We start from the raw sequence: 12,641 nt of genomic DNA on the forward strand, positions 1-12,641 counted from the left end.
TTAGTTCCTGTCATTCTTCTTCTTCTTCTTCTTTTTTTTTTTTTTTTGACAGAGTCTCGCTCTGTCGCCCAGGCTGGAGTACAGTGGCGCGATCTCCGCTCACTGCAACTGCGCCTCCCGGGTTCACGCCATTCTCCTGCCTCAGCCTCCCGCGCAGCTGGGACTAGAGGCGCCCGCCACCACGCCCAGCTAATTTTTTGTATTTTTTTTTTGGTAGAGACGGGGTTTCACCTGTTAGCCAGGATGGTCTCGATCTCCTGATCTCGTGATCTACCCGCCTAGGTCTCCCAAAGTGCTGGGATTACAGGCTGTGAACCACCGCGTCCGGCCTAGTTCCTCTCATCCTTAAGCTTCAAACCACCAGAGGGTTTCCCAATTCACTTGAGCCTGGTTAGGTCCCATTTTGCTTTCTAGCCTCATATACTGCAACCTTCATCCTTGACTGAACACCTATACCAGCCTGATTTCAATTTCAAGAACATTTCTAAGCTCTTTCCTGCCTTGGAGCCATTCATCCTGTTACTTTCTCTGTCAGAAGTGGTTCTCCCCACCCTTCAACATAGCGGGCTGGCCCTTTTACCGTTCCAGAGGTCTTCCCGGATCACTCTATGCTGTTCCTCACTATTGCTGCCCCCAGTCAGTGGTTTACCTCCCAGCACTTATCCCTGTTTGTAATCATATATTGTCTCTTATATTTCATTTCTCCTCACCACTGGAATAAGCCCTGTGAAACAGCAGCAATATTTTCCTTGCCTTCCACTGAATAAGTCTGTTGCCTCTCAGAGTGCCTAGTATAAAATAGTGTTGTTTTTTGTTTGTTTGTTTTGTTTTGTTTTTCTTTGAGACGGAGACTGGCTGTGTCACACAGGCTGGAGTGCAGGGGCGTGATCTCGGCTTACTGCAACCCCCGCCTCCCGAGTTCAAGAGATTCTCCTGCTGGGATTACAGGCTCGTGCCACCACCCCCGGCTAATTTTTTTGTATTTTTAGTAGAGACAGGGTTTCCCATGTTGGCCAGGCTAGTCTCGAACTCCTGACCTCAGGTGATTCACCCGCCTCGGCCTCTCAAAGTTTTGGGATTACAGGCGTTGAGTCACTGCGCCTGGCCTTAAAATAGTATTTTTTAAGGAGTTTTTGAATTATATCTTGTAACTATTATGGAAACTTCCAAAAATAATCCACTACATTTCCAGTTAGACTTTCACCACCTTTAGAGCCCAGGAAATTCACTGTCATTTTTCGGAAACTTGTAATATACCACCTGTTTACTAAAGTGTGAGACAACTGGGTTAAGATATCTCTGATGCTCATTCTAATTCAAGGATGAGTCATCTTAATTTTCCATCTTAGTTTACTATTTCTAATTTTCCATCCTAGGATTCTATTCCTGATTATAGAATTAGAAAAGTATGATAATGGGAAAGTTTTGCTATCTCTTTGGAAGGGTAATCCTCTTTGTCTTCCTTTACATTCCATGTAATGAGAAAGTATATTGGTAGTCATTTCTCAACCTATCCCAGGTTTAAGAAACTCAGTAGCGGCCGGGCGCGGTGGCTCAAGCCTGTAATCCCAGCACTTTGGGAGGCCGAGACGGGCGGATCACGAGGTCTGGAGATCGAGACCATCCTGGCTGACACGGTGAAACCTCGTCTCTACTAAAAAAATACAAAACCAGCCGGGCGAGGTGGCGGGCGCCTGTAGTCCCAGCTACTCGGGAGGCTGAGGCAGGAGAATGGCGTAAACCCGGGAGGCGGAGCTTGCAGTGAGCTGAGATCCAGCCACTGCACTCCAGCCCGGGTGACAGAGCGAGACTCCGCCTCAAAAAAAAAAAAAAAAAAAAATAAAAGAAACTCAGTAGCACCAGAGGTCCCATTGAGGCCAGAGAGCTCTAAAGATATAAGATTTCGAACCAATGATATTGGCTGCAAAGTAATGAGAACAGTTACAAAAATAATAAAATGATGACTTTCTTGTATTGAGAATCATTTACTCTTCATAAAAGCTTATTATTATTCTCGTTTTACAAATGAGTGACATTAAATAGTTTTCAAAGGTCACACAGCAGTGAGTGGCTAACATGTGATTCAAAGCGTGTGTTCTCTTTGCCTTTCTGTGCCATGAAGTCAAGTCGAGTTAATGTTAATTAACATTTTAAAATTTCTTAATCCTGAATGATTTTTATATTGACCCTTTTCCCTGTTCATCATCCTTCAATTTCCCCTGCACCTCCATTTTTTAGTATTAATGGTAATGACTAGAAACAGATGGAAAAGACTGTTTCCAAAAAAAAAAACCTAAGTATCATTGTCGATAGTAATTATTCTAGATCTTGTATAGTATGATTAGTAGTTTCCTTGCTCTGCAAGATTAGAATAATTATACCTATATCAATGAAGTAATTAATATAAGTATTTTTAGTTTTAACTGTTCTAAAATCTTTCAATAGAGATATAGGATAATTTCTTATTCTACCTAATCACCCACATCCAAAATAATTTATGATTATTTAAAATAAACATAAAGTGGAAGCATGAAACCTTTGTGCTTAAGGTCTCTAGAATAAAATGGAGAGATACTTCATCAAGAAAACCTAGGCAAGAGATGTAATTAAACACAATATTTTCATTCTGAATTTCCAACAAGTCAAGACTTAACAGGAAAACATGATAAATTGCTGAGCTTTGATTATCTTTAACAAATGATGACTTTTACATAGAAACTGAGTAATATGTCCCCTGCATTTTTAACATAAGGAACACTGAATCAAAAAATTTAGTATCTTCTATAGCGGTTTTATAAAAGATGTAGAATATTGTCCATGTGACCATTTCTTACATTGAACATATTTTTCATATTTAATTAAGCTATGGCATTCTCCAGGCCTTTTGTAGGGAGAATTTACAGATATAGCCTAGAAATTCAGCTTGTTGTGGACTAACTTGATAGAAAAATTAAAGGACATGATTAATAATCAATTGAATTCTTTCTTCCCAGGCCTTGGAGGAGGAAACATGTTTCTTTCAGAGTCCCGAATAGAAGCACTATTGCTTTATCACACACTAGGCTATCATATTGATTCGTTTCTCACATGAATTCGTGGAGGGGGTTCTTATATTTGGTTTATGCTATTTGGGTTGCCCAGCAGAAGATAAAAAAAATCAAATCACTGATTATTAAAAACACTTTTGTTGGCTCGGTGTGGTGGCTGACACCTGTAATTCCAGCACATTGGGAGGCCGAGGTGGGCGGATCATGAGGTTAGGAGTTTGAGACCAGCCTGACCAACATGGTGAAACCCTGTCTCTACTAAAAATACAAAAATAAGTTGGGCATGGTGACATGTGCCTGTAATCCCAGCTACTAAGGAGACTGAGGCAGGAGAATTGTTTGAACCCAGGAGGCGGAGCTTGCAGTGAGCGGAGATCACACCACTGCACTCCAGCCTCCACGACAGAGCAAGACTCCATCTCAAAAAAAAAAAAAAAAACAGAAACACAAAACAAAAACAAAAAAACATTTTTGTTATTGATACTATTATGGAAATGAAAATAACCTTGTTTTCTTTCTGAATAACCTTTCTTAATATTGAATGACAATTTGAACAAACTTAAATAATTTTTGCTGATATGAATTTCCCAATATCATTAAATAAAAGAAGGGAGCTATGTAAATTCTGATGACACTACATCTCCCCACTATAATTTTAATATAAAATATAAAGGAAATATTTTAATGACATTTAGCTTCCAGACTAAAAATTTTGTCATATAAATGGACACAAAACAAGAATGTTCTGCTGTCAGGGATATGTTGGCATGTTAGAAAGTTGTTGCATATGCAAAGTGTAGTGCATCTTTTAATACGATAAAGTTCAGGGAAGGATATCTTTACATGGAAACTAAAGTCACATTACAAGGTGATTGTGAATAGAGAATATATTACATTGTCAAATTGTAGATGTTTAGTAAAAGGTGACTATAGTTATCATTGTTGGCACAAAGGGGGTCTGTAACTAACGATAAGAGGTGAACATGTCAAAAGTAATCTCTTCCCTTACGTTTCAGAAATAGTTGAAAACTTTGAACCAATGAGTTTTATATATACACTTATTTTTGTCTTTTTTAGGATGTACCGAAAAACATATCATATGGTTGGTTTGGCATATCCAGCAGCTGTCATCGTAACATTAAAGGTGAAATCATTTCATTATTTTCATGTATAAAATGGTAATTTTAAAAATGTTCTTAAAAAGGCTAGGAGAAAATGAGAATAGGTCTTTACTGCAGCCTACATCTTAGAATGTTAAAAAATTCAACATATTCTAACAATTTAAAAAATGAACTGTGTTCCAAATCATGACTCATTGTAGATTTAAATGACTGATTTACACAAACTATATCAACGTATATATATATGCATGTTTGAATGCACACACACATGTTTTTTTCCTTAATTTTATTTATGGGGATCTTGAATTTATTTTGAAATGACACTAGTACTTGTCAAAATGTACATATTTTGTTATGAATGTATTATGGAAGAGTTAAATGCATGTTATAAAAAGATGTTTTAGTCAATTATGTTTAAATGACAAAACATATAGAAGGAAATTATTTAGGATTGTAGGTCTGAAAAATACAAAATGTAAGATAAAATTAAGAAAGAAAAAAAAACTTATCTCTCTTATCTTTGGCTTCTCCTGTGGCTACACTATTCTAAGGCCCAATTGCAGTGCTACATATGTTAGAAATAATCAGAGTTGAAACTCTGAAGTGAGTGAAGTTGTTGGCTCACATACATGCCCCATTGTGTGTATATGTTTGTGTGTGTGTGAGTGTGTGTGTGCATGTGTGTGTGGTGTTCATGTGCCTTGTTTCTAAATGTTATTTCTACAGAGGCATTTTGTAGGCTCATCCTTCTAAATTCCTTGTTTCTATTGCCTAATTTGGTTAAGGGAAATTAGCATTGTCTCCTAAAACATCTTCATGTTGGTTTTTCTGCATTAACTAAGAATTTAAAGGATATTGGCAGCAGCGGATCTTGGGTTGATTTATTTCTGACTTATTGTACTCCTTTTTAATTTTAAATTTGTGTTTTCAAAATTTTTAAGCATCTTCTTTGCATTTGTTTTTTCTCTTCTGCATGTTAGATTTTAATCTCATTAATTTTAAAAGATAGCTCATTTTTCTTTGCTGCTTTTTTATATTTGTGTTTCTCTGCCTCCTGTCAGATCAGAGGGGACACTAGATTCTGATAGGAATGCAAACCCTATCGTGAACTGTGCATGTGAGTGTTGTGCACTGCTGATGAGGTGGAACAGTTTCATTCCAAAACCACCCAACCCCAACTCGACCTGTGGAAAAATTTTCTTCCACACAACTAGTTCCTGGTGCCCAAATATTGAGGACCACTGCATTAAAGGATATTAATCATTCCTCAGTTCTTGAGAGATTTTGCCTTCTCTATTATTTCCTTAACAGTGAGCAAGAAAATTACTCATTTTATTTTATTTATTTTAAGAATCTTCGCTTAAAACCAACTAACAAAATATTTTAGTATGAGAGAATGTAGTATTTTTTCTAACATGTCGTATAGTAAAAAAGATATAAACTAACAGGTTGAGAGAGGGAATATCACCAAATAAAGAATGTTTTAGTTAAATAATTCTTATTTTCAGAGAAGCCTCCTTGTCTTGTTCATTCTCAATCTGATGACATAAAATCCAAGCATCTGCAATAGTTTACAAATGTAAATCATCAGGGTTTATAAAAAAATTCTCAAGAAATAAAGAATTAACCTTTTACTCAGTGGGAACACCCAAGTTAGAGCTGTAAATATAAATAGCAACCTTCTAAGAGTCTGGACTAACTCTTGTTTGTTAGCTTTGGAGTTTGATAAAAGATTTGTTGGCCTCCTTTGAGATTTACTGATGTAAAATGCCTTCTAACAGAACTTATAATAACTTTTAATATATAAAGAGATAAAGCAAGCATTTGGGGATCAAATAAGGGCCAAATGCAAGGAATTTAATAACGACATACAAGCAAACCAAAAACTATTTCATTGGTGCTTGTTTCCAAGTGATTAAAATACCATTTGAAGCTCTTACTATTATTTTTTGAAGGAAGTATTTTATGAGAGACTGAATACTTTTATCAGATTTTTAATTTGGTTCTAGCATATTATAGCACATAGAGTTGACCTCCAGAAAAAATGTGTTGAACGAAATTTGAAACATGCCTACTCAAATAGAAAATTAATGCATAGCTTTATGGTTGCGCACTTGCTGTTCAATACTAAACCTACTGTATGTGTGTAAACAGTAGGCCTTCTTGCTAGCAGTTTCTGATAACCATTAGAATGGACTACAGTGCTTCTATAGATTTTCAAAGCAAAATCATGAGGTAGTTGGAGTGGTTTATATCCCTGCTCACTGCCCTCTCTCTCTGTTATGGGGTACTTTCTAGTTTCCCTTCTGGCCTGCTTGCTTCCCTAGGGAATTGCATGAAATACGAGTAGTACTATCGTCTTCCTCAATCAAAAGGCCCACGTCCTTTTTCTCACCACCTGTCCCTCGAGCAAAGTATTAGTAAGTCAGCCAAAGATAGAGCAAATAATAATAGGTGAAAAGTAGTGTCAAAAAAAACCCTTTTAATAATTAAAGATAGTGTATACTTTATCTCTCTATGATATTTATATATTTTTCTTTCTTTCTTTCTTTTTGGAAATGGACTCTCACTCTGTCACCCAGGCTGGAGTGCAGTGGCGCGATCTCGGCTCACTGCAATCTCCGCCTCCTGGGTTCAAGAGATTCTCCTGCCTCAGGCTCCTGAATAGCTGGGATTACAGGCGTGCACCACCACACCTGGCTAACTTTTGTATTTTTTGTAGAGATGGGGTTTCACCATGTTGGTCAGGCTGGTCTCAAACTCCTGACTTCGTGATAAGCCCATTTCGGCCTCCCAAAGTGTCGGGATTACAGGCGTGAGCCACCGCACCAGGCCAATATGTACATCTTATAACAGGACATAAATATCAAAACTTTATGCCAAACTGCAAACTCTTATGGTGAAATTTCAAGCAATGCAGCAAGTGAGTAAGAAAGAAAAACTGGCACTATTTCTTCTGTATTTCCCAATTGACATCACCTATGTAACTAGCAATTCTACGCTAAACTGAGGTCCACTCTGAGAAAATGATTTATGGCAGGAAGTTGGAGAGAGATTAAAGATAATGACAGTATTATGGTATTATCAAATGCATTAAATCAGTTTAGTAACTTTGGGATTAAAGAAAAGGTTTTGGTGCTTTATTCAGCATTATGGCCTCAATTTTCTGGACCCATGGATACTAAGTGGTCCTGTCCTATGAAACTTTGGTCAAAGTGTAGTTTGGCATGCTAAATTGAAAGATGACCTGCTAAATGTACAATGCCTTATCTTTTGAATAAATTCTCATAGAAACATTATTATATTGGCACCTAAAGTATTTATTCTCTTTTCTACAGGATGTTGATAAATGGTCTTTTGATGTATTTGCCCTAAATGAAGCAAGTGGAGAGCATAGTCTGAAGTTTATGATTTATGAATTGTTTACCAGATATGATCTTATCAACCGTTTCAAGGTCAGAAACATGGAACACAAGTGAAATGCTCTTGGAATTGGTTATTTGAATAAGAATGAAAATGCAGAATATTTGAGTAATTAAGCAATTCATTTTAGGATGTCTTAGCAGGTCACCGAATTAAGAGGATGAGGTCTTTACATGATAGAACCATTCTCCACAACTCACTGACACATCTATATATCCACCTAGAGATCATGAGACCACTATAGCCTCATTCCAGCAAGATGCCAACATCTCCTGACTTACTCACAAAACACTCACATAGGGTTTGGCAGCTATATCTTAAAGAAATATGACTACTCCAGCATTCTTAAAATACAAAATGAACCTTTACTGCCAGCTTTTCTTAAATTAGATTGAAGGGTCTTCTAATTAACTTCATTTAGAACCATCCAAGCAATAGATTTGATACAGACTACTGAGCAGACTGTAGCTTATTACTTTCATCATTTCCTATAGAATAATCACATTTTTAGAGCTGTAAAGTACTGGGAGATAATCTATTTTAACCTCTTTGTATTAAGATAGAAAAACTAGACTCCACTAATTGTAACTGGAAATATTTACCCTTTTAAGAACTAGCCTTCCTACTCTCTGGAAGATAACTAAAATTTCAATGTAATAGTACGAATAAGTCTGTTACTTAATCTGTCCTAGTTAAATACTTGGGGGTTACAATCCTTCTTTTTGGGAATGAAAGCTAACATGTTCATGAAGTGTTTTTTCAGAACAATCGACATTTGACATAAAGAAACTATTGTCCACATCTGACTCACTAATATGTTCCATGACAAACTGTGCTCAAGTTGATTTAGTACCACTTTTTTGGTCAAAATATAATTATAATATTACTTTCCACAGATTCCTGTTTCTTGCCTAATCACCTTTGCAGAAGCTTTAGAAGTTGGTTACAGCAAGTACAAAAATCCATATCACAATTTGATTCATGCAGCTGATGTCACTCAAACTGTGCATTATATAATGCTTCATACAGGTATCATGGTAAGAAAGTCTTTGTAACTGAGGTTTGTTCATTTGGAAGCATCAACTTCCATTCCTGTAAGTTCCTATTGTCTCTCTAATGCCCATAGAGGTATTCAAAGTAATAAGTTTTATAAATAATAATTGTTTGGATTTTTGAAGCTTCGTGGGTTATAATACACATTTTTCAAAAAATACTTTAAGTCAGTGCAAAAAAGATAACCAGAGGCAAATAAAATATATGTTTCCCCAATTTGGACTACCAAACATTTTGTTTGTAAATTCATTTTTTCCATAGGAATCAACCAAAAAAGGTGACCTAGAGAAAAATTCTTTAAAGTTATAGCACTCTGTTCTCACTCATTATGTGCTCCTAACCTGACCTTAGTCGCTTTTGCTCTCTTAGTCACAGTCAAATTCTAATAGGGATTTGGGGAAATTATTTATGTGAATTTTTCCAAATTTTCCTTCCTCTTCTTTGCATTTGATGAATCAATGAATGGGTGACTAAATGATTCAGCGAAGCAAAGCCTGAAATAACAGTGAGTGTATGACAGGAGCTCTGAGAGAGCTGGGAATTTTTGTAATGTCTTAAAACTCACAGTGATTCCCAGAAGGTAAAAAGTGAGGAACTGACCTTCCTGTAAAGGTGCCAAACTGAGCTGGGTTCAAAAAAGGAGCAGGCCATGTGAGATTTCTAAATCCTAGCACCTGCTTTAATTGTGAAGTGTAGTGAGAAAATGCCATTTCAACCTAGGAGGCAACCAGAATTTTGTCATTTACAAAAAATATTCCTGCTTGAATGCATTTTTTTTTTTTTTTTTTTTTACGTTTGCTACAAGTGTAAAGAGAGTCAAATAAAAGTCTCCTATATCAGCTTCAGAACATCTGGTGTGAAGGTGACACTGAAGAGATGTAGGTGTCATATTAATTGGTAAACAGAGAAAATCAAATCTACAACGTGGTTTTACCCTCGGAATTATAAGGAAGACTGTTGTGGGACCTAATAAGCCATTACAACTTCTCTGTAAGACTGGGGAATTTGGCCAAGCCTGGCATGACTCCTAGAAAGTTAAAGTTGTTAGCAAAGATCACATAGTCACTTTCTGAGAGCTATGACTTACCAAATATAAATGTAACTTTCTGATTGTATTCATCCTTTAGCAAAATTGTGTCACTGGGCTCTTTACTCATCCATTAATTTGGCCATTACAAAAATAGTAATGGTAGTAGACCTTTAGTGTTGTCCAGAATCAAGAAAATACATTTGAACTAAAGAGAATAATGAGAAATTCTACCATAGATGGAGAAAGGGAAGACAAAATGAGTTTATGAATGTATTGACTATTTTGTCCAAACTAGGTTACACTGTCAGCTTCACAATTTTTGGAAAGTTATTTTAACAAGTTTTGCTTACATTAAAAAGCAGTGATAGGTGACTATTACATTTCATGTATACAAATATGTTGGTTCTTTGTAACAAAAAAGCTTTATAGAAATTTTCATTAGCAAAAACTCTTTAGTTCTTTCTCACCCCTCAGATTTGATATAAAGAAGACTGGGTCATCTACTTTAGTGTTTCGGTTGATGCCCTGCTATTTCAGGATGGCCCTATCAGTGTGACATTTATGAAGCACTCCAGTAGCAGCCCAGTACTGTCAGGAGACTAATGCATGTTGTCATCTGCAAGATGTTTTAAGGACCATTCCTGAAAGGGATTGCAATTAAGCCATCGTCCTTCTGTTTGTTAATGTCATAAGGGACGCCCTCAAGTCTGGGAGTAGACAATGCAGAGGAGAGTTGATGCTCACACACCTGCTTGTCCCCCTCTCTCTCCTTTTGTCGCTTGATTCATTTGTAGCCCTGTGCCATGGTGACAGTGATGTGCAATAACTCAGTCCATTTGCTAAGGAACAAATGTTTTATAAAGTGCTGTCAAGCCACCTTCAAATGTCTCTTTGAATATGAAATTATCCAAGAGCTTTGGCTAGAAAACATTTGCATTAGAGGGTTCCTGGCACTGCATTCTCTCTAATACTAAGAGTACAAGGAAGAGAGATGACTTTACATCCAGTTCCTTTGGAATTTTTAGTGCACTGACTACACAGAAACAGTCTTCCACACTTTGGAATGACTGCATTTTTCTCTGATTAGTCTACAGTACATTTAGCACTACATCTTTCTACAAATTATGTGGAAATTCTGTTCTTATAAATGGCTTCCAATATGATAGTGTTTGGAAGAGGAAAGAGAGTGTGGACTCAGGAAGCAGTCAGACATGAGTTTAAACCCATGCCACACCACTTTCTAATTCACTAGCTCTACATTGCTTCCCTTGTCACTAAAATGCAGTTAATAGTACCGGCCACCTTATAGAATGGAAATGAGGAGTAAATAAAATCACATTTGTAAAGCACCTAACCTAGTGCCTAAAACATAATAGCTATTAACATACCTTCATTAATTAATTGTAATATGCCAATTTTCTATACTGGTAACTTACAGCAAACTTCTTCAGCCTATTCAAAGGAATAGAGAAAAATAGTGTCAAATCTCATAAATTCTAGCTAAAAGAGTTGTTAATTATGTGTTTTTAGATACTCAAGGAATCAAGAAATAAATGTGATTTTCTGACTTGAAATTCTCCCCACCCTTTATATAATACACATATATACTTTGTATAATACACATATTTACTTTTTCTATCCCACAGGCACACACACACACACATCCTGAGTAATTCAGATATGAAAATTATATTATAAGTCCTAAGTCAAAACTCTATTTGCCTCTACCCATTCATATAGTAAAATTAGCTAGAAATTCTACTTTTGAAACCTTGGAAGAATATGTTCAGCATATTGCCTTCTTTATGTAATGAATGCTATCGTGATCCGTGGAAGAAACAGAAACTTTGAAATCAGACAGATTGGGTTTGCATTCCTGCTCCGCCACTAGATAGGTATGTGAACTTTGAAATGTTGATCCATTTCTCTAGGATTGAGCTTTGTATATATAGGTATAAAAATATTTACATATAACCATCTTATAAAGTGGTTATAAGAGTTTAATGAGACCAGCTAACTAAAGTGTCCAGTTAATAATTCCCTTCCTTTGTTTCTGTTTTAATACATGTGGCTAATAGCAGTCAATGCCTCCTTGTAAGTTGATGACTGCCCACTCTAGAGTAAGCCAACCTGAGCATTTCACCAGACAAAATACAACCTACAGTTCTGATGAAATACAGTGTCTGCATTGCTCATGACTTATCGTCTTAACCCTTTATTGCTGCCTGTTAGGAATCAGAAGAAACTTGGATTTGTATTGACCACTGCTGTAGTTGGAAAAAGTGACAGGATTTAACCTCATTCTCCCTGGCTTGCCCTCAGGAGTCATTTATAAAATCTATGAATTTAAGCACCTGTTTTCTGAGTTAGAATTCTTTTTGATACTAGCACAAAATGAATCAGCAGCTAAGAAACTAACAATCAGTCCAGAATTCTACTTTTGCTAACACAAAGTAGATGTGTAAATTAAGTGTGAAAGTTCAATGTTTCTCTCTTCCTATACTAGTTTGTAGTGGAACTTAATGATTTAGTCCATAGTGCGGAAATAAGTAAGGGGAATTTGTGGAGAAAGTACTATTTATGGGAGGCAGAAATGAACCAGAATAAAAACAGGAAATGTGTTTATAATAAATTTTCACAGCTACCAAGATAATAATTTTAAATATTTATGAGTCAATCACTAATTCCATCTCTGATTTTCTAATTTAATTTTTTACTATTGACACTTTATATTCTGTATTATCATAGTAGATAATGAATGCTGCCTTTTAAAAACCACAGCTATATTTAGAAAGACATAATTTGAGCCCACCCCAAAATTTAAATAAGTGATTTTTTTTAAAGAAATCATTTTCTTTAATAAAACAGTGGGTTTCCAGGGTTCAAAACTAGTTTAACTTCAATTGCTATTCATTTCATGGTGTTTATAGTTCCATAGTTTCGTTGGGAACATTGGAGGCTCAGTCC

The 12,641-nt window shown here is 36.1% G+C and overlaps 1 protein-coding gene across 1 annotated transcript in view; it reads left to right on the forward strand.

Annotated features, from left to right (window-relative positions):
* PDE1A (phosphodiesterase 1A) overlaps positions 1-12,641 on the forward strand; it is a 409,056-nt gene that overhangs the window by 302,746 nt on the left and 93,669 nt on the right. The window contains 3 exon segments of the mRNA XM_017867487.1: positions 4,125-4,191; positions 7,507-7,623; positions 8,488-8,628. Coding sequence (XP_017722976.1) covers positions 4,125-4,191; positions 7,507-7,623; positions 8,488-8,628 — 325 coding nt within the window.

This window comes from Rhinopithecus bieti, unplaced genomic scaffold (genome assembly GCF_001698545.2).
Source record: "Rhinopithecus bieti isolate Rb0 unplaced genomic scaffold, ASM169854v2 scaffold_3041, whole genome shotgun sequence".
Taxonomy (NCBI): Eukaryota; Metazoa; Chordata; class Mammalia; order Primates; family Cercopithecidae; genus Rhinopithecus; species Rhinopithecus bieti.